Source organism: Sander lucioperca, chromosome 2 (assembly GCF_008315115.2).
Source record: "Sander lucioperca isolate FBNREF2018 chromosome 2, SLUC_FBN_1.2, whole genome shotgun sequence".
NCBI lineage: Eukaryota > Metazoa > Chordata > Actinopteri > Perciformes > Percidae > Sander > Sander lucioperca.
Window position 1 is genome coordinate 34670492 of NC_050174.1, and position 23675 is coordinate 34694166.

Genomic DNA, 23675 nt, shown 5'->3' on the forward strand with positions numbered 1-23675 from the left:
GAGCTTTGGATCTCAGAGGCCGCGTCTGTTTTAGTTTTCAATCTGAAGAAATGTTCCAAAACAATTTAGTCTCTCACAGAAAGATACAGTATGCCGCCAGTCACATGCAGTTTATATCTCAGCAGTGCTGAGTTATTATACTCGCAACAATGTGACTGTCTCAGCTCTGTGAATAACTGACTGGATGACAAATGCAACTAATGCACTGTCTGCTTGAAGAGCCATTCGCGTATCCAAAGCATGACACAATCTGATGTGAAAGTATGGCAAAATCACACTGCAGCCAGTTGTGTTGTTATTTTACAAGTGCACCCCGACAAAGGGAATGCACAATCTGAAGTTTTTATGGGTGTTCTTTTACTGAGCTATAGACCGACTTGAGTAAGTAGCTCTCTCTTTCTCCTTATTCTTTCTCTGTACTTTTTTTTTTCTAACACAGCCCAAGAGAAATACCAGTTCTCCACTTGTGTGCACTTCGCTCCCACAGCAAACAGGAGAACAAAATATTAAAAGAGAAAACAATAAGCTCCTGAGAAAAGCAGCCAGCCAGAGTGTAACATGTGCATTTATGTTAAACTTATAATCCAATTAACAAGTACAAAAAAAAACAGCGATCACTCTATTATGGGAATGCAGAAAGGAGAGAGGTGCCATGTTCCGAAAACTGCTCATGTGGAAAAAATGCAAATGGCGTGAAATGAGTGTGTCTGCTAATGTGTTTGTGTAAAGCCCAACACTGTGGCTCTAGACCGCAGCCCTAACGACTCTCTCTTTCTCTCTCTCTCTCTCTCTACAGGCATACTTCCGACAGGGTGTTGCCCTTCAGTACCTTGGCCGCCATGCCGACGCACTGGCCGCCTTCGCCTCCGGCCTGGCCCAAGACCCCAAGAGCCTGCAGCTGCTGGTGGGCATGGTAGAAGCCGCCATGAAGTCGCCATTACGAGGTAAGACATGTAGTAGCTGAATGGGAATTTTTATTTGTGTTTTGACAGTAGGACTGTGCTCTGGAAGTCCTGGAGTTCTCGCGAGAGCACAATTGTAATTTGCTCAGCGAGTCACTCTGGCATTCAGTAATGATGCTCATTAACTATGCCCTTGTAGCCGAGCTGCACCAATCACATCTGTGTATCTGATATAGGCAGGCCAGAGGCGAGCTAAACAGATGACGACAGCACTGTCATTAGTAAACATTGCAAGATGGCTACGGATGAACACCAGTTGTTTGAAACGGCTTTGGCCGCTACAATGAACGAGTTAGACTTGGCTTTTTATCTAAAAGAGGAACAGAAGACGGCGCTCCAATCGTTCCTTTGCAAGAAGGATGTTTTTGCTGTTTTGCCGACCGGATACGGCACGAGTTTAATCTACCAGTTAGCTCCTCTGGTAGCTAAGAGTTTAATCTACCAGTTAGCTCCTCTGGTAGCTAAGAGTTTAATCTACCGGTTAGCTCCTCTGGTAGCTAAGAGTTTAATCTACCAGTTAGCTCCTCTGGTAGCTAAGAGTTTAATCTACCAGTTAGCTCCTCTGGTAGCTAAGAGTTTAATCTACCAGTTAGCTCTGCTGGTAGCTAAGAGTTTAATCTACCAGTTAGCTCCTCTGGTAGCTAAGAGTTTAATCTACCAGTGAGCTCCTCTGGTAGCTAAGAGTTTAATCTACCAGTGAGCTCCTCTGGTAGCTAAGCGTATGGGGCTACGTCACCCCGTGTATTGTTGTGATTGGTCGTAGTGTTATCCAATTGCGTGCTTGGTGCTGCCTCTCGAGTTGGGCCATTTTCATTAATCAATGGCAGACCCTTAATCTTTCGGATTTGGGTCTGGATTTCCAGGCTAGTTAAACTGCCCAATCTTAGTCAATTAGTCGACTACTCCTTCGTTTTGGTCTGAGTTTGGGTCTGAGAGTTCTTTAGTTGGTAATTTTTTTATGCTTTTTCATCCTTAATGACTTATTTCCAAGAAACTTGAGTGAGCACATGAGAACATATCTGGTAAACACAGGATTTAAAGTGGAGCTTTTGCCTGATTCTTTGTGGAGAAACTCAGTTTTACGGACTAAGACCAAAACGACTGATAAGTCGACTAATCGACTCGTTGCGGAATGATTTATTTCCAGGAAACGTCTGAGCACATCTCTGGTAAACACATGATTTAAAATGGTGCTTTTGCATGATTCATTTTACAGATCTGTCGATTTTAAATCAACTGATTAAAACTGAGGGCGAATAGAGACAAGCGTCCCACACTCAACTTTTTGACGGATTTGAGTGTAGCCTCCGGGTACTCGTAGTGCACAGCATTAGATTTGGTGCCTAAATCTAACCAAACTGCGACCCTTTCACAACGTTAGCGACGTGTTTAAAACGGCGACCGTTACCTTCTCTGGTTTAGATATGATGACGTATTTCCTGCCACCGCTAGGGGTGCTAATTTATGAAACGCTCCTTTGAGTCATATTGGGGGGGGGGGGGGCAAACGACCGATACCGTGGTATGGTTTGGATGACTTTTTTTGTTTTTTGTCGACTAAAGTCATTTTTTTATGCTTTTTCATGCTGAGTGATTTATTTTCCAAGAAACTTATGAGCACATTGTAAACCCAAATATATGGAGAATCTCAGTTCCACAGAAGGCAAGTTCTGCATTTACTACACTGAACAAAATTATAAACGCAACACTTTTGTTTTTCCACCAATTTTTCATGAGCTGAACTCAAAGATCCAAGACTTTTTCTATGTACACAAAAGGCCTATTTTTCTCAAATATTGTTCACCAATCTGTCTAAATCTGTGTTCGTGAGCACTTCCCTAACCATAACACCAGATACTGTTTTCGGACCCCCTCAATACATTAAAATGCATATTTTAGAGTGGCCTTTTATTGTGGCCAGCCTAAGGCACACCTGTGCAATAATCATGCTGTCTAATCAGCACCTGTAAGGTGGATGGATTATCTCGGCAAAGGAGAAGTGCTCACTAACCCAGATTTAGACAGATTTGTCAACAATATTTGAGAGAAATAAGCCTTTTGAGTACATAGAAAAAGTCTTACATCTTTGAGTTCAGCTCATGAAAAATGGGGGCAAAAACAAAAGTGTTGCGTTTAGAATTTTGTTTCGGTATATATTGCTACTTTTCTAGTCCAAACAACCACTCAAAGCACACAGATCTGTCGATTAAATCAACTCATCGATCAAGTCGACAAAATCATAAGTGCGTTAGTCGAGGACAGCCCTATTTCACAGTGTGTCACTGTCTGTCTGCTTCACCATCTCCACACGTTTTGTCCCACAACTGCCGTCTCTGAAACAATCCTCGCTCTGTCAGTCAATAAGCGTGTTGGGGGTGACTTTACCTGTCAGTGTTTTTACCCATTCGGCAGGCAGGCAGGCCATCTCTCTATCTGTCTGTCTTTCCATCTCTGTGACTGACTGTTGGTGTCATGTACTTACCTCCGGACTCTAAGGCCTGACGCCTGCAGCTTCAGCATATCTTATTGTCAGCCGGGCTGATCACACTCCCAGATAGCTCTTATCTTAATGAGCATCCAACAGTGATGCCATTGTCTGCATCTGGCCCTGTGTAGGCCTTTTTTTCTAAAGCTGAGTGGATTTATAAGCAGCTCATTCAAGCCAACAGTGTAACTAAAATGTGTTTCTGTTATACATTATTATCTGTCGTATCAGCCAATCTGCAGTGACCTGATTGTCCATGAGTAATCAGCGTGGGCCGGCCAAATGAGCCTCAAAACAAACCTGGCAACAATTTTACTTCAGATGACCGCTGCGGAGTATTTAATATTCTTCAGATCTGGATGCCACCGACTGCCAACAAAGACTGAGTCATCCTGCAGTCCTGCTTTGTCATCGTTTTCTTTCCCAAAGTGTGCTGAAAACTGCGCCTGTGAATAAATGCGGCCTTGTTCAAGAAATCCAAAAAAACTGTACAATGAGATCCGCAGCTCTGAAGGGCTTTGTTCACTGAGGAATCAGTTTTTTCTTTGATTGAATGCAGCTTCTCTGAATATGTGTGTGGGGAAAAAAAACTGCAAAGAGAATAAAGAATGGAGAGCCCATCTGAGCGACATTGAGCATATAAGCCTGTCACTGGAGCCAAAACAAGAAAAAGGGTTTGGGTGCGAGCCCAGACCTGAGTATTATGGACCAGAATGGGTCCTCTCTGTTGAGAAAAAAACCAACATTTAGCCCAAGCCATTTAATCTCCTAATTGTTTACCCCATTTCCCACAATGCCAGGCAACCAGCAGAGGACCTAATCCAAGGTGTGTTGAGGAGAGGTAGCTAGGTCAAAGGATTAAGAGCAATGATCCTCTCAGAGGGGGACGATAATCAGTGTAACGCCAGCAAACAGGGAGGATAATCAGTGTAACTCAAGTCCCCTGATAGATGAGAGCTAGGCACCGCGTTCCTGCCAGCCGTGCTTGTCGACCACTAGGGGTGTAACGGTACATCGATCTGGAGCGATATATCGATTCAATGATCAAGGATTACAATATCGTCGATGCAAAGTGAAAATATCAATACATATCACGCGCCTTTATTTAGAAATTCCCACTTTATATCTAGTAACAAAGAGCTCAGTAACAAACTTGTCAAATCATATTTTAGTTGCTTTTTGTGAGTTGATATAAATGTAACTGATTTTGTTAAATGGGCTCATATCGATCACAGGCGCCTGAATTTAATTGAATCATATTGTGGCAGACTTTGTGATATGTATATTATTTATTTGTTAACAAATATAGTATCGTTGTCCGAAGACTCGGATCTAATATCAGATCAGGATTAAACTTGTGGTTTACACCCTTACCGATCTGCAGAAGGGAATTTAAAAAAACAGCTTGAGTTTCTCAATTGAACGCAGCATTGCGTCCCGTCAATGTTGTTTCTCCGGCAGTGTCTGCGGTGTCTCAAAGGTCAGCTATTCTCCTCTGTGTCTTTAGCTGCAGACTGTTGTACGGCCCACCGTTGGAATCCTTTCCAGTGAAATACAGCCACACGTTAGACCGTCAGCGTTTTAACCATGTTTAAGCCAGCTACTAGCTAACGGTAGGCTAACGTTACCTGCTGCCAGGTGTATAGTTAACTAGCGTTACATGCAGCGATGCTTCTGTTGCCTGTAATGTCCGTTTCGAATCTGCGATGTCATTGGTTTAGGGCCCATATTGGCACCGGGTTTCGGTACCCAACCATAGTCATTGTACTCGGCTGGTTTTCCACCTTCTTGTTTTTTATTGTAACATTGTAATTACACGTGTAATCCTTTTGTAATTACACTTAATCTCTTATAGCAGTTCTGCAAACATGTTTTATTCCCCTCTGTGTACTCAAGTTTTTCTCCCATGTTGCCAAGAAAGAGCTGATTGTGTCTAGATGTGATTGCAGCGTTCACTTCTCTAAGTCGTTTATCTTACCACAGACATCTCGACACGCTGTGATGTTTACAGTCCTCCCAAAAGCACCCCTATGTTTTATCTTCTGCCACAGAGCAAAGACATCCATCCGAAGGCACCCATACCAAATGAGCAAATGAATAACTCAGGATAGAGGAAGGCAAATAATGAACCTCAGAGAACGATTTCAAGGCATATGTCTTCAAAGGACGCAGTGTGAAGTCAATTCATCAAAGCTAGCTTTGTTTCCGCAGTAAAGTTAATATTATATGTATAATGCCCCAATTCTTAACGTGTCATATACAATTCAACCCTCAGTACCTGACACACACACACACACACACACACACACACACTCCCACTCCTCGGCGCGTAGATCGTTTCCTCTCATTATTCTGGAGTCAAGCAGCTGTTGTGCTCCCACGCTATTCGTACTGTATTTCCCACAACAAAGGGCTCTCACACAGGTGGAAACTGGTGCAATCTCACCTCCCTCTTCTTACTGTATCCGTCTCTCCCCGTCTGCCACTTCCCTTCATCCCCGCACCAATCTTTCCTCCGATATCCGCACTGTCCCTCTGTATTATTGAACAAGCTGTGGGAAATCAGCGTCTCACAGTTTTCAATATTGGAAGTGTGTTTCAGTATGTATGTAATCACATGGGTAATGTTTTAACTATTTATCCCACTCCAGTTCTTTCTCTCACTCAGCTGCCTGGGGCCAGAGAGTGACAGCGGTCCGTTAGCCGTTAATTATGGGATTGCTTTTTTGTCGTTTTCTTCCGAGGTTTTTTACGTCTTTTTTCCCACGGTTTTGGTCGCTTTATCAACGCTTTTGTTGCTTTTTCCGAAGTTTTTTTTTTGCCTCTTTCGACATATTTCCGTTGCTTTTCACTATTGTTTATCACATATATTCACCTTCCTAAAATAATGGCCTAAGTCATTTTTTGACAAAAAGTCATTTTTTTGCCTAAATCATCTCCTCATGGTGCTGGCCACCTCTGGTAAAACTGCCTACATCCTCAGTTGAACAGGTCATGTGATTCTACACCTTTAGTATAATTACCTAAGTCAAGAGTGTGACTTAGGCCGTTTAGTATTTTGTGTTTTCTGAAAAACCTGAAAAAATGACTTAGGCCATTATTTTAGAAAGGTGACGATATGTTAAAGTAAAAGGGTTTTTCACTTGACCCGTTTTTTAATAATCTTCATCTTCGGTATGAACCAATGGACATACACTACCGGTCAAAAGTTTGGGGTCAATTAGAAATTTCCATTCCACTCCATTATAGACAGAAACAGAATTTTTAACCAGGGCAGCAGTTTTCAGATTACATTATGTGCTTACATAATTGCAAAAGGGTTCTCCAATGTTTTCTCAGTTAGCCTTTTAAAATGATATCAGATTAGTAAACAGAATGGGCCTTTGAGACATTGGATGAATGGTTGCTGATAATGGGCAATGTAGATATTGTATTAAAGATCAGCCACCCACTCAGATCAGCTGGTATTCTGTCTATAATGGAGTGGAACGGAAATTTCTAAGTGATCCCAAACTTTTGACCGGTAGTGTATAAAGAATTGGAAAGTCAAAGAGACGGACTAACTCATTAGTCAGATAGAGGAGGGAGAGTGCATCCTATATGTTGTTATTCACACAAGATGTCAAGCAGAATAACTCTTTGGTGCATCGCAGATAGAGCTGCAAAGATGAACTGATCAGTGGTCAACTATTAAATGAATTGCCAAATATTTTGATAATCGATTAATCGGTGTGAGTGTGAGAGATTTTTTTATGACAAAAAAGTAACAATTCTCTGATTCCAGCTTGTTAAATGTAAATATTGTTCTAGTTTCTTCTCTCCTCTGGGACAGTAAACTGAATATCTTTGAGTTGTGGACAAAACAAGACATTTGAGGACGTCATCTTGGGCTTTTTGGGAAACACTGATCCACATTTTTCACCATTTTCTGACATTTTAGAGACCAAACATCTAATCCATTCATCCAGAAAACAATCAACAGATTCATCAACGACAATGAATATAATCACTAATTGCAGATATGTATTTCTGCCATAAGTATACAGTCGTTACAGTAAAGTGTAGCCCTGGCTGCAGAAGCACCATTAAAAAGCCTCTTACAAGACTAAAGGGGAGAAAGATGGAGGAGAAATAACTGTTACGACTTTCTGTTAGCTGTGTGAATATCAATGAGGCAGAGGTTGTAATTCTTGCTTCATATCTTGATACCAGCCTCAGTAAACGTGTGTGTGTGTGTGTGTGTGTGTGTGTGTGTCTGTGTGTCTGTGTGTCTGTGTGTGTGTGTCTCTCTGTGTGTGTGTAACAACACGTGAGATGATGTTGTCATAACTACCTGTTTATGAATGCAGCAGCCACGACACCTTTTTAAAAAAAGGATTCTTTGCGTGTTTGATTTATGACTCAGCTCTCGGTGTCACTCTGAAGGCAATTACAGGCTATGAATGGATATTATATGCACGCAGCGACGCTGTAAGCACGACATTCTGCCAAGTGGTGGAACAGAAGCAACGCTCTTGAAAGAGCATCATCAGTTATGCTTTTGACTGCTTGTGTGGGGAAGCATCTCATATTGTGTGCGTGTGTGTTTAGGTGTGTGTCTCTAGGTGAATTTGTGTGTGTGTGTGTGTGTGTGTGTGTTTCCAAGAAGTACTATGACTGTTGTGCCTAAATGTTTGTCCCAACAAATGAAAGATGCAGTTTATGAAAGCCTGTGCCTTCTGCTGAAATGTAGACTACACACGCAGCCACACACTAGGGCTGGCCAATATATCAATATTACATTGATATATCCTGATGTGAGACTAGATATCGTATAATATAGTAATGGTAAGTTTTTGTCTTTGAATGGATTTAAAGGTATAGTAAGTGATGTTGATCTAATATACTTGTTGCCAAAGTCAGTGAATATCTCCTCACGGTCACCTAGCTCTCTATTTTCTGTGTGTGACGTATTTTTTTGACATTCGTTCACATTTGGTATTCTACGGTCAGTTCTTTCTGTATAACAGACCGTTGCTAAGTATAACGGACTCTGGCTGACCTTTTTTAATTAAATAAATAGTTGGGTTTTTTCGGGGCATTTCCACCTTTAATGGACGAGAGAGAGAGGGGGGGGGGGGGGGACATGCAGGAAATCGTCACAGGTCGGATTCGAACCCTGGACCTCCGCGTCGAGGCATAAACCTATGTTTATGTGCGCCTGCTCTACCCAGTGAGCCAAAATAAAGCAAATAAATAGTTTTTAAATTAATATTTAGTGCTGTAGCTCATGCAGCTGATCAGCGGATCAAAGGGAGAGAGAGGGAGGAGGAAACATGGATTGCTAATAGAGCTAATAGCTACAGAGCAAACAGAGCATTAGTTAGCTCCATGGTTAGCTCACTCACCGGGGCGACCTGTCTTCAGCCGGAGAGCCGTGCTCGTCAGCGGTAAAGTTAACCGTCCCGACCGGTATCCTCCGTATGAGTAGCTGTGCAATAAACCGTGTAGTACGCAGGATAATGCGCCGGTCATTATTGCGAACTAGAACCCCTTCAGGCTAATGCATTACCCCTTACTTAATATTTTGTGAAAGCACCAATTGTCAACCCTACAAGATCGTCGCAATATCATTATCGAGGTCAAGAATATCTGATTTTCTCCACATCGCCCAGCCACACGCAGCCAGTGTGCAGAGGCACAGTAACACCATGCAGTCTTCTGTAAAGCACTTTGACCTAATTAGTAGCAATCCTGCTCAAAATATTCCCAGACACAGGGCCATGAGAATTCAGCATCCCCCAGAAACACTCCTATACTGTACATGCATGCAAATATACACCGACACACACAAATGCATCAATAGACACACACACACACACGCACTACTCCTTTGCCTCCCCTCTTCCTGTTGTTCGATGTTGGTGTCTGCCAGAGGGCTTTGTAATCTGGAGGGGCTGTGGATCCTGAATCCCGCGCGGCCCACCATTGATTTATGTCATTGTGTGCGTTTTTAGCCTCTTCAAAGGTCACCTTGAGTGTCTCCTTTGCTATGCATTCCTCCGCTGCTGCTGCTGCTGTGGAGCATCAGCTGCATTAGCTTCCCCATCACTCATTAAACTCCATCTCAAAGCCCCACTCAGCCCTCTGTACATGTATTCTTCTCTAACAACCGCATGGGCTGACACGGAGAGAAGGCAGAAATGTGATTTTGTTTGTGGTTTACAAAGACAGTCGCCCACGATGCTCTAAACTTGTGCCGTTTTTATGCAGTGCTGTTGATAATTGCCTGAGGTTACCCCAAACAGAGTGGAGGGAAAAGAAAAAAATGTCTCATGTGTTGATTTATGGTCATATTGTCAGTGTAAGCCGTCACTCAGCCGAGCTACAGGCTTGGGTTTCTCCAAGTGAGGAAATAAAATAGTTTCAGTTTACATAATCTGAATCTGGGGTCTCATCTATTAAAACTGTGCGTAGGACACTAAAAGTGTACGTACGCCCAAAAGCCAAAAATGGCGTACGGCAAAAAATCTGTTGTATGTACAAGCAATGTTCCCTTTATAAATCACAGATTACCCACAAGTGTGCGTACGTGAATCAGCCTCTTATCCCGCCCTGTACACGCCCATTTTTAACCATAAATAGTCAATGCAAAGCACCTCATGAATGCTGATCAGTATGTTAGTGACCCTGGCAATTGTTCTTTCCTTATGCCGAATCATGACGACTGGCGGGGAACAAGCAAAAAACTCCTCAGATGTTCAGGAATTGCTGCAAATTGAATTAAAAATTCGGCCTGTTCTCGCACAGTGTAGGGAAACCTGATCTATAGACTACCTATATTAATAATACCTTCAAAAACGGCAGGCATTACGGCACTCGGGGACAGCTTCGATATACCAGACCTAGATTTAACAGAACTATATATTATATCCAAACAAGCCTTAGTGGTAAAGTTGAAGTTTATATGTAATATGTATAGAAAACACTTAACTGTCTGACATTTCCCTCTGGAAACAGCCGGTTGCCTCCAGAGTGGCGAGGACCTGTATTTGGACCTGGATGGACCGGGATGGCACTGTTCCGGCGCGTTACCCTCTCTACTGGACCCAATTCAGTACATAGATCCAAGAGCCCAGCTTTAGGGAATTTAAATCGGCATATTAGCTAGTCATCGTCATGGTCCCTGAAGTCTCTTTTTCTCTTGATTCTTCCATTGGGGCGTAGTCCTCCTGCAGTGCCAGCAGTGCCATCATGCAGCATTACGCACAGGTTCACTGCAGTATTTATATGTTTACAACATATTGTGATTGTTAACACCTGGCCAAAATCACAGCATCAACTAGTGGTATTCCCCACCCTGAGATACAATTTGAAGACGAAAGTCTAATAGGCAAACACACTTTTCTTCATGCAGGTTTTGTCACGAACAGTATTAAAGTTCAGACTGATAATGAGGACATTAAGTGTAACGATTACGCGAGAGCTTAACGGCTGTATTTCCAGACTTTGACATTTGATGCTATATGCAGAGTATTAAAGACAGATATTTAGTTATTTACACTGTGTTCTGCTGTTATCTAATGGAAGGGTATTTGATGCTATCCTGTATTCCATGCAGTCAGGCCATCTCATCCTCCTGCACTCCGTAGCGGACAATGTGATGGCGAGACAGCGCCGATTAAACATTAATAACAATTTTTTATTTAAGATTTGAGTTGGATTTTACAAGATGTTTATGGAACAAGTATCACTCAGTACAAGTGCAAATAACACTGCTGGATTTAATCTTCATGGTCACGTGGGTGAGATGGAGTGACAAAATGTGCGTGAGGCATCAATACTTGAACATATTACGAGTAATCATTATTCCCACATTTACTTTCTGCAGTCTGGCTTCAGTTCACCACCTCACCATCTACTCCCATTGTCTCCAAAATGTGCGTACGCATGGGTCAGAGTTTGCGTGGAGGACCGCACATCCTCCCGTCAAGTTTTTTATAAATCACAACCTTTGCGCGGGAAGTGGCGTACGCACATTTCCAGCCCCGTTTTGTGCGTACGCCACGTTTATAAATGAGACCCCTGAATACTTCTTCCCCACTGCTACTACAGGCAGATAAAACACAACCACTCCCGGAGAAAAGTACAACCTGAATTGAGACAGCAGTCCCGTTTGTCAGGGTTGGTAAACAGTAACTGCATTCACCGTCCGATATTGTTGTCAGTCACCACATCAGCACAAGGTTATGTTTTGGCATATTCTGGAGCCTGTTTCTAATCTCCGTCTTACTCATGTCTTCCCCTGCACAGAGTCTCTGGAGCCCACCTATCAGCAGCTGCAAAAGATGAAGCTGGACAAAAGTCCCTTTGTGGTGGTGTCTGTGATTGGCCAGGAGCTGCTGACAGCGAGCCACCACACCGCCTCTGTTGTGGTGCTCGAGGCCGCTTTGAAGATCGGCACATGCAGCCTCAAGCTCCGCGGCTCGGTCTTCTCGGCCCTCAGCAGCGCCCACTGGTCCCTGGGCAACACGGAGAAGAGCACTGGCTACATGCAGCAAGACCTGGAGGTCGCCAAGACCTTAGGTAAGAGGCCTGAACCGGGGGAGAGTAACAACATAGATTAGCGCTTCAGGGGTCTTCAACATCCTTTAGGCCAGGGACCCCTTTGCTGAAAGAGAGACCAAGTAGGGACCCCCTTCTGCATATACTGTATACAGTTGAGTTGCATATTAAACTGGGCCGAATGGATGAAAATAAATGGTCATTATTTATACATTATGTTTTAACGTTATACATACTTGTGACAGACACAGTAAGTCCTTAAACTGTACGGCTACCAAAGTGGCTGCCTTACCTATAGTAAGCTTATCTTCAATATGTAAATATATAGTTTTTTTCCAGAATAGGCCAAATTATCTTTGCTACTGATATGTCGGACTAATATTAATGTATCTTTTCAGACTTGTGACGAATGGATGTTGAAGTATTTACTTTGGTGAAAGAATTGCTCATAATCTGTGTTCACGTCTCCCGTTGGAACCTGCCGCTAGTCTCCTACAGAGGCGTGGCCGTGGATAAACCCACGGGACCCCCAGACAGGAAGTTACTCTGAGCTGGGGCGTCTCACTTCTAAACAGTCTCTGATTATACCTGCTAAACGTCAGCATGTTAGCATGCTAACATTAGCATTTAGCTCAAAGCACCACCATGCTTAAGTAGAGCATTACAGAGCTGCTGGCACAGCTGCACACTCTCAGTCTTAGTTCTTGTGTATCTTTAAGGAGGCGAAATATATAAAGTATTTCTTTTTTTCTTTTTTTTTTAAAGTCTGCAAGAAATTGGCAGGAATTGGCCCGTTTCTTTGCTCTGAAATAGAGGGTACTAACTCTAAATGTAGATACGCTGTGTGGGTGTTAGATAGGGGAGAAGGTTTGAGAGAAAGACGGTTAAGAAAAGAAAAGTTAAGATGATAGGAAAAAAAAACTAAAAACGGAGAGTAGCACAGACTGGCTCCACTCGTCTCTCTCCCCCCCACACACACACAGTTTGACACATGACTGGGCAGAGCAGCTGGAGATAAGGAGCTGTGGTTCTCAGGTGGAGCACAGAGACTCGCGCTTCACTCTGGCCCCTGTCTGTGGGGCCTCTCTGTCAGGCAGAAATAATAAGGCTTTCCCCTCTCACCCTCTGGAGCATTGAGATCAGCACTAGCATCTGTCAGGGAAGCCACTCTACTGTGGAGAACTCAGAACGGCCACTTTTCCCTTTTAAGGCTGCGGTGGCACGTCAGTGGCATGGATGTGGTTCATCACGTCGCTGTTCAACAGTGACGGTGGGACGATGCGAAATAAACACCAGCTGCTCTGTAATCACGTAGGCTGAACTGTAAATATGGGTCCTCTCTGTCCTAGGTTTTAAAAGTGGCCGTTCTGATCTGAGTGTTCGGATCACATTTGGACAGCTTAAGTACAGGTGAAAACACTCTCAGGACGCATTGAGATCAGATAAACCGTCCCCCAATTCACAATTACACTATGTAGGATATTACCACAGACATTCCTGCTATTATGTTGCAACTTCTCAATTTGTCATGTGTTAGTCTCGCATTGCCAGAGCTATCTCCACAGCGCTGTGTATACAGGGCAGCGGCTGTGAAACTGTTTAATTTCCTATACATTCTTCACAATAATGGTCCCCGGCTATTTCCCTCATACTCTGCTTCTGACTGGCTAGTAGTCCTTACCTAGGTACCGTCAGGGCACGCCCTCATACTCTGCTTCTGACTGGCTAGTAGTCCTTACCTAGGTACCGTCAGGGCACGCCCTCATACTCTGCTTCTGACTGGCTAGTAGTCCTTACCTAGCTACTGTCAGGGCACGCCCTCATACTCTGCTTCTGACTGGCTAGTAGTCCTTACCTAGCTACTGTCAGGGCACGCCCTCATACTCTGCTTCTGACTGGCTAGTAGTCCTTACCTAGGTACTGAGCATGTGCGACTCCCAACAAAGATGTTACAGCAGTGAGAGGTCTCATTCTGTAGCTAAAACAGAGAGCTCAACACACAGGGTGAAAAGAGGAGCTGCAGCAATGTGCAGTACAACAAAAATATGGTGTTTTTTGAAAATTAAACCATGTAAACCTATTCTGGTACAACCTCTAAATACAACTATGAACCTGAGATGAGCATAATATGAGCACTTTAAATTTGACTTGGTGAAACCTGCAGAAACTCTGTTAGAGCTGTCCACTCAGGACAGATGTTAAAAACCAGGTCAGAACAGGCCTTTTGCTTTGTTTGCTCTTTTGGATTTTCTTCTCATCTTTTTTTTTCCCTCTTCAGGTGACCAAACAGGGGAATGCCGTGCTCATGGGAACCTGGGCTCGGCATTCTTCTCCAAGGGAAACTACCGCGAAGCGCTGACCAACCATCGCAACCAGCTGGTTCTGGCCATGAAGCTGAAGGACAGAGAGGTAAGAAGCACACGCTTTGACCGCAGTTACAGGCTAAGGCTGGGTTCAAAACAATCGATTGTACGATTTATGAATGGATTTTTAATTTAATATCCATTCGGAAAATCCAGAATCTATCTTTGTCTTTATCATCACGTGAAACTAAGGTTGCTGTCCCATCTGCCTCGTTCGGTCCGTTTAAAACGAACCGTGGAGCGTTTGGTCAGACAGTCTGGTTGGTTTGGGCTGTTGTGAGAAGCTCATCCGAACAAACAAACTCTGGTCTGCTTAAGAATGGGAGACTAGGGGGCGCCCGGATAGCTCAGTTGGTAGAGCGGGCGCCCATATATAGAGGTTTACTCCTCGACATAGCTGGCCCGGGTTTGACTCCAACCTGTGGTCCTTTGCTGCATGTCATTCCCCCTCTCTCTCCCCTTTCATTTCTTCAGCTGTCCTGTCAATAAAGGCCTAAAAATGAACAAAAAATAATCTTAAAAAAAAAAAAAAGAGTGAGAAAGAATGGGGGACTAGGTTCGCTTCCAGAATGCGATCCGACCCAAATACAGCCAGTGAACCAACAACAGAGCATTTAAAAGCCTGCAATCATATTCTTGCTCACGATTTAGGGACTTATATATGATTTAAGAGATGTTAACTTTCAGATCCATGAGCTATTGTGACCACACATCGCTGGTCGTCTGTGTGACAACACATCATCATTTCTCGAACCAAATGAAAAATGCAACAATGCTGCAACTTCACCCCCGAATCGCACCGAGTCCACCGAACTACAGGTGTGAAAGCGCCCGTAAAGACCTAAAGGAGTCCATTGGTATGTCATGCGAGCTTGTCGTGAAGAGGCATAAAAAATGCTCTAAAGTCAGGGCTACATTTTGGCGAGGGAAAAACTGGCATGGCCATTACGGTTTTTTCTCTAACCTCTTTATATCGGAATTAAATCTCAGTGACTGTAAAGTCTGTAGAGCTGCACTTTATTGTGTGTTCATATGAAATAAAAAGGACATCAATTGTACGGTTACACTTAGATAAGAGTGACATGACACTGTCATAAACATGTCATAAACATTATAAACAAGTCATAAACGTTTATGACATAACGCTTCTTTTAGTAAGTTTCATTCGGTTTTTGTCATGACAAGATATGGTTAGAGTTAGGGTTAGGGGTCATGTGTCATGTGTCATGACTGTGTCATGTGTTCATGACAGTGTCATGTCACTCTTATGTAGATACCTTACAAGTAAAGTGTTACCTATTGTACAATTGTAGAATCTCTTCCACATCCATGCAAAATTGATTTTGCACCTGAAATATCCCAAATCAATCAGGAAATCAGTGACGATTCCCTGCCCTAGTTCCAGCCGTCTTTAAATTGATGGAGTGGGCGAACTGTCTTTGCAGAGGACAATGAATGGAGGTTACAAAGTTCTTCTTTTTTTTTCTCCCCGAGTCTCTTATCATGTCGTAGGTGTGGGATTGTGCTGTGGCCAGCATTCCTCTGTTCTGGCGGTTTGGAGGGTATCTCAAGGAGGAGTGTGAAGGACGCAGAGATGCCGCTGCTCTTTGTCTATTTTAAAAAACACAGGTGTCAAGTTGGTGCGGAGAACAGATGAAGGTAATGGGGGGGGGAGGAGAGGGAGCGAGGCAGTCGTAGGAAAGGCCAACAGGATAGCCTCAGCAGCTGGTTCACCTCATTACCAATGCAAACCATTTATGCAGATATTACGCAGATGTTTATCTGGTCCATGTAGCAGTAAGTCTGGGGCTTTGAAACATACGCCTGTTCGGGAATGTAATTTACACAGATTAAGTTGTTTGAATATGGGGCAGAGAGAGAAAAGAAGAGTGGGAGGGAAAGATGAAAATGGAGAGGGAGTGAAATAAGGCTACGTTCATACTGCAGGCTTTAATGCTCAATTCTGATTCATTGCCAGATCCGATTTTTTTTGACCGACTGTTCACATATATTTTTTTTAAATGTGGCCCGCATCGGACTCAAGTATTTGTTGTTTATTCGTAGCCTTTTTATAACATCCAGGCCAGAGGACTACAGATGAAAAACAGCCTTTTTGGCTAATTCTGGCATTTGTTACCCATGTAAAACCATGCGTTTTATTAATTTGCATTGTCCCCTTCTTAAATGAACTGAATTGAATTGAAAGTATGAACTGGGCGCAGCTGGAAAGTGACCCACATGTGCAAAAAAGAGTGATACAACGTCACGCGTCACACACGTGACGCCGTCACACACGTGACGCCGTCACACGGAAGTAAACATGGAGGCCACAGAGGTTTTTCACAGAGGCGTTTAACTTTTCCCTGACGCTGCAGCCGCGTTGTACTGTTAGTTTGGATATGCCTTCAAACCCAGACCGGTTACGATATAAACTTTCAAGTTAAGTGTTGTTACCCGCTGTTGTCAGTTCTCGCTAGCGCAGAATTGTGACGATGGTCGCTCTGAAGCAGGGGTGTCAAACTCAACTTCACTAAGGGCAACACTGGAAAATAAGAATCCCATCAAGGTATCCAATCATACATGCTTATTAACATGCGTTCATTTAAGAGAAGTCAAATACCTTTGACTGGATTATTGCATCTTCTCACTTAAAGTTTGGTCAACGTAAAGCCCAAAAAAAGTTCTTTAGCCATCATGGAAATAAAGAGGCAAGAAAGGTCGAACAAAACGACGTGAACATTTGAAAGAAGCGCCAAAAACGCGAGTGGCCAGATCTGGCCCGCAGGCCTTGAGTTTGACGTCTAAAATGACGTCAGAGTCGCTTGAATTCTGATCTGACCGTCCAGACTGAGGTCACTTTTTCTTTTTTTTAATCTGACCTGTAACGGATAGGGCTGGGTATTGTTAAAAAAAAAAAAAACCATGACTGCATGATCGGTTCCTAAATGATACTAATTTTATAAAAACTAAAAGAAATGACACATTACAGCACAAATCTTTTTATTTCTTTCCCAGCTCCTACTACGTGAGTCCGTCTCTGTGTAACGTAGAGTTCTTCCTGCGTGTCTCTACGACGTGTAACGTTAGACAGCCAACCACAATCATGCTGCGTGCTTATTGGCTCACTGGTGCTGATGAGATTTACTCCTTAGCAGAGGCGGAGTGGCAATCGGGAGAGTCGGGAGATTATCTGATAATAGTTATACATTGCAAGTTCTTAGCAACGCCATCCGGCGGCCTGGTGTGCCGCCCCGGCCGCTTCCCGCCCGCTGGTCAAACTGTGCAGCCTCTGCTCAACCCGTACGGCGGGCCGGTAGATGGTTTGGTCTCACTCCGCCGCTGCTCCTTAGGTATTGAAATTAGGTATTGAATGACGAGGCATTTTATGAAACTCGATTCTTTAGAGGCAATTCGGTCGGTGCCTAAAAAGTAGCGAATTCACAGAGAGAAGAAACTGAAGGAGAGGGAGGGAAACTTATCCACTTTTCTTTACTGTCTGGGGCCCTCTCTCTCTCTTTCCTCACTCTGTCTCCTGCATCTCTCTTTCTCTGCCTGACCTCTGTGGTCATTGTTGGGGGGGTGAGGGGGGACAGGTGCTTGTTCCAACACAATTCCCGTCCAACACGAGGAGAAGAATGGCCTCCGCTTCCCCTTCACTCCTTATCCTCGCCAGCAGGCCTGCTTGTTTGTGTTTCCCTGATATCAGCAGACATTTAAACAGTCCAGTCAAAGGCAGCACAATGCAGCAGGATGAAACCAATGGCTGAAGAATGAGGCCAGAGGTCCCCGCCACATCTCTCCCTCCCACAGTTTTAAGGATATGTGCAGAGCAGACGTATGATTATGTGTTTACAGGCACCGGTGCCAAAAAACCTCTGTCATGTAATGTTAGAGAGAGATGGGTGAGAGCGGCCACATGCAAAGTCCTTTGTGTCTGCTGTGAGGGTTTGACTGTTCTGCATATGGTTGGCTGTGGCTGTAACTGGCCGGCCAAATGTCTGATTAAATGTTTGGTTACTTGAAGGTATCACACCATGCTTACACACAAAAGGCAATTGGCCCACTCATGAGTGCCAGAGTGTCCTGGGGCCCAGTGGAGGTCTTTGAACACCACTGAAGGGCTTAGTTAGTCTGACAAGCCAGACCCACATTAAGATGTTGGGTCTGGGGCTCAATCCGAGGGGCGAGATAAACGGTTGTCTTTCAAATTCCCTCTGCACGCAATAGGACAGCGCTACAACCAACGAAAGCAACGAAGAAGGTGACGTCTTCCTTTTTTAAGAATGACTTCAGTGCCGTTCTTTGTTCTTTTCTCAAAGAAAAGCTGAACTCCAAGTCTTCCAGAGTCGCAGCCAAAAGCCGATTCCAAAGACCGCTGTTCACCAGCAGCAGCAGCCGTCTTTTTTGTTTTCAAGTAGCAGGGAATTCACGCGGAACCGTCTCAACTCTGCCGTCATTATGTTAAGCCCGCCCACTGACTCTATACACGATGTGATTGGCCTGACTAGAGTTTGGTTTTTCCAGCTCGCAAGCCAACGGAGAGTTGCTAGACGACCCTGGCTGCAAATTACATTTTGCTGCTGCTAGGGTGGTCTAGATTTCTAGGCTAGGGCTTAGTGTCAGGTCGTTTAATTGCATCCACTGTCCTTCACTTGCTTCCCTTCCTCGCGTCGTGGTCCGTCCCACCGAGGAAGCATGTGGGAGACATGAGGAAATCATTCGAGGAGAGAGGAAACGAGGAGATGTCTTTAGAGGGACGAGACGTCCTTTTCCTCTGAAGCGTCTCGTGAATTCGTCAGCTGTATGGGCGGAGTTAGCAACGGCTTTCAGCTGCACAGCTTCCAGGAAGGCTGCTCTCTGTGTCCTCGCTCCTAGCTCTTCAGAGATCCCTCCTCCATCCTCCATCCTCCATCCTCACTCCTCGGGGCAGGAATAAGAGCTTTGAGACGGCCTTCACGAAGGAGGGCCAGAACAACTTCCGGTTCAAGCGAGAACATATCCAATAAGAGACTTGGGAAGCAGCCATAGTTGCATCATAGAGTAAACTGTCCTGATTGGCCGTGCACGGCCCACCCTACAGCCCCCCTCACCCCTGGCTCCTCCGAAGGCCCCCTAATCAGAGTCATGTGTGTGTCACACCACCTGGCTCCCTCCGAACACACTGGAGCCTGGCGCAGAGCTCATTACGGTTTGCCTGATGTTTTTGTTTCTGATGCGGAGGCTTTATCTGAAGCTGAGGTCACTTCCTAGAGGCCGGGGACAGGATGTTGATTCGGACGGGATTCCAAGTGAGCGGTCTACAGACGACTAGAGAGAGAGAGAGAGAGAGAGAGACTTAGGCTGTATCTAAATTGCATCCACGCTTCCTTCACTTTGCCTTCCTTCCTTGCGTCCTAGTCCGTCCCACCGAGGAGCCGCGGGAGAGACAAGCGAGCAAAGCTTTAAAAGACTACTTAGAAAACACGTAAACGATAACATTATTTAATCTAACTGTGATGGACTATAGTGACACAGTGATATTCTTTTACTTGCACTATATGTCTTGTTTTAAATGTATGTAACATTTGGTATTCTTATGTTTATGTTGTGATTGTTTTATGTGGACAGGAAGAGTAGCTGCCACATTGTCAGCAGCTAACGGGGATCCGAATAAGGGAAGAAATCATGCGAGGAGAGAGGGAACGAGGAAATGTGTCTTTAGAGGGATGAAACGTCCTTTTCCTGAAGCGTCTCGTGAATTCGTCAGCTGTATGGGCGGAGTTAGCAACGGCTTTCAGCTGCACGGCTTCTCTCTGTGTCCTCGCTCCTAGCTCCTCAGAGAGAGAACTTATGTGATATCTCCTCGCTTATACCGGGAGTTGTCCTGGCCTTCCTTCTTGACGCGAGGAAGGGAAGCGAAGTGAAGGAAACGTGAATGCAATTTAGGAACCTGGGACGGGCCCCGTAGAAGTACTAGCATTGATTCCAGTCCTCTGTGATGAAGGAATATGTGTCATATGTGTTTAATTGAGAGTGCATTGCAGTTACCGAGACTTTCCTGCAGACTTTAGTGAAATCATATATACATGGTGACATGTTTGACGTGATAAAAGGACCTGGTGGACCATGTGGCTTTGATATGACGTGGGATGTGGCTTTTTGGATTCTGCTGAGCTTCAGGATTTGATCATGTGGGTAAAAAGCTTGGAAGATGATAACAGACACATGAATAAATGAAGTCCTGTGAACTTGTTACTGTGTGTGTGTGTGTGTGTGTGTGTGTGTGTGTGTGTGTGTGTGTGTGTTGAAGGAAAACTTGGTTAATTGCAAAGCTTGTTTTTGTTGTTTTGGCGATCATTTCTATCTGTTATTTGTGGCTATCTCTGGCAAGGTGGTCTCACATTGTCTGCTCTATCTCCACAGCGCCGCGGAGTAAGGTCTGGCTACAAAAAAAATATTCACACTGGTTAGGGGTTACATGGCTTAAAAAAACTGTTCAAAGGGGGAACATTATTGAAAAAAGCTTGAGAACCAGTGGTTTAGATAACGGGACTAAGCTGTTGGTGTGTTTTTACTGATCATGTGACCGCCTGTGTTTCTCACCACGGTGCACTTTGTTGTAGCATTGTTTCCAGATCTCAATTACATCGGTGAGTGCAATGTTATCATAACTAAAAGAAATGATAGCTAGACCTCTATATAATAATCAATCATCATATAAGGCAGTGGTTCCCAAATATTTTCTTTGTATATAAGAAACATTTTCAGGAGAGAAAGTGATCGGTGTGTGTGTGTGTGTATATATATATATATATATATATATATATATATATATATATATATAAATATATATATATATATATATATATATATATATATATATATATATATATATATATATATATATATGTATATATAGCATATGTAAATATTAGTTCAACTTGACCTATTTCCATTGATATATTTGACAACAATGTTGCAACGTGGCACAGCTCTGTTTACTCTTTATGTTATTAGATCTTTACTTAGGCTATTGCAAGCACATTTTGTTTTTACGTCACACTTGATTTCGCAATATAAACGTCCGTTTCCCATGTTATTAAAGCACCTTTGGATTGAATTGAGATCAGCTGTTTCTGTGTGATGGAGGGAGAGAGAGAGAGAGATAGACAGAGAGAGGGAGAAAGAGACACAGAGAGAGAGAGAGCTAGGGAGAGAGGGATTGGGAGAGAGCGACACAGAGAGAGGGAGGGAGAGGGAGAAAGAGACAGAGAGAAAGATAGGGAGAGAGACAGAGAGAGGGAGGGAGAGAGAGACACAGAGAGAGAGAGACAGAGAGAGAGATAGGGAGAGAAAGACAGAGAGGGAGGGAGGGAGAGAGAGAAAGATAGGGAGAAAGAGGGGGATGGGGGGAGAGAAAGCTCCTGTTATAACTCTGGGGCCCCTAGTCTGGGAACCACTGATTTAAGGAATTGTTCCGTAATCCCTCAACGGTGGCAATACAATATGCTGTTTGTCACTAGTAGGTATCTAAAGTATCGAGAATTAAAAAAATGCCTCATCATTCAATACCCAATATCAATACCTAAGGAGTAAAGCTCATCAGCATCACTGAGCCAATCAGCACGCAGCATGCTTCTACCAAGATCTGACAATGTTTGTGATTGGCTGTCCTAACGTTACACGTCGTAGAGAACTCTACGTTACACAGAGACACGTAGTAGGAGCTGAAAAAGAAATAAAAATGTGCCGTAATGTTGTCATTTCTTTTCGTTTTGTAATATTGGTATTTGTTCCAGAACCGGTATCGAAGTCACGGTATTGGGATCGGCACCGGTATCGAACCTTTTTGTACGATACCCAGCCCTCGTCACTAGGCAACATGTACCTTATGTGTGCGTCTGCTAATGCTTATACTGATAGCAGCACTAATGTAAGTAGTAGTAGTCTATCTCAAAGCTCCAATTTACTACGACGTAGTAATGTGAGATGAAGGAGCAGAGAGAGAGAGAGAGAGAGAGAGAGAGAGAGAGAGAAACCAGAGATTTCCAGATGAGTTTTGTCTATAAATCACGAGGTAATGCAATACCTGGATGAGTAAAGGAGCCATGCATGGGCTCTCTTTTCATCTTCCAACTCCTCCAACTACCAGGGAAGAACATCTCTGTTGTGGCTCTTTACGGCACAACACAGAAAAAAAAATACAAAGAGGCAATTCTAGTGTTGGCCAGTTGCCTGTAGCTGACCAGCAGACTTCTTGCATCCCTCCTTTGTCTTCCGTTGGAATTCAGCATACAGTACAAGATCCTGTTGATTACCTCCAGAGCATTACATGCCCCCCCCCCCGCTACATTTCTGAGCTCCTCGTTCCTTACTCAACAACCCTCCCACTCAGATCCTTAGATCTTGGTCTTTTATCCATTCCTCGCTCCAACTACGAGACCAAAGGTGATCGGGCCTTTGTCATTTTAGCTCCACTTCTTACAAATCTTCTCCCTCATTCTGTCAGCTCCGCGGGATCTTTGGACTCTTTTAAGCGCCTTTTAAAAAACAACTTGTATAGATTAGCCTTCTTGTAAAGAGCTACACCCACTTTATGCAATATTTAATTCATGTTTATTCTTTTTTTTATTTATTCATATGTATTGCGCATGTGTGTGAAGCACTTCATAACTGCGTGTTTTTAAGTGCTATATAAATACATTTTTACTTGCTTGCTTGCTTACTTACTTATTACATACTTACTTACTTAGGCTACTTACTTACTCACTTACTTGCTTGCTTACTTAATTACTTACTTAGGCTACATACCTTCTTACTTACTTACTTAACTTACTTACAGACAGACCTACTTAATTACTTACAGACTTACTTACTTAGGAAACTTACATACTTACTTACTTACGCACTTGCATACTTGCTTGTTTACTTACATACTTATATACATACATACTTACATACTTACTTACATACTTTACTTACTTACATGCTTGCTTGCTTGTTTACTTACGTACTTATATACTTGTATACATACATACTTACATACTTTACTTACTTGCATACTTACTTACTAGCTTGTTTACTTACATACTTATATACTTACATACTTACATACTTACTTACATACTTTACTTACATGCTTGCTTGTTCGCTCGCTCATTCGCTCGCTCATTCGCTCGCTCATTCGCTCGCTCATCTTCTAACAACCAGTGAAGAAAGTCTCTGTTGTGGCTCTTTAGGGCACGACGCAGCAAAAAAATCAAAATAAAAGGTGATTCTAGTGTTGGCCAGTTGCCTGAAGCTGACCAGCAGACTTTGTGTCACTAATAAATCTGCCTGAAAC

At 43.5% G+C, this 23675-nt stretch overlaps 1 protein-coding gene across 1 annotated transcript in view; it reads left to right on the top strand.

The window, feature by feature from the left end:
- The first annotated feature begins 240 nt into the window (after positions 1–240).
- LOC116053862 (tetratricopeptide repeat protein 28) overlaps positions 241–23675 on the top strand; it is a 150234-nt gene continuing 126799 nt past the window's right edge. The window contains exons 1-4 of the mRNA XM_036008395.1: positions 241–261; positions 797–944; positions 11739–12011; positions 14269–14399. Coding sequence (XP_035864288.1) covers positions 241–261; positions 797–944; positions 11739–12011; positions 14269–14399 — 573 coding nt within the window. The remainder of the gene's footprint in view (positions 262–796; positions 945–11738; positions 12012–14268; positions 14400–23675) is intronic.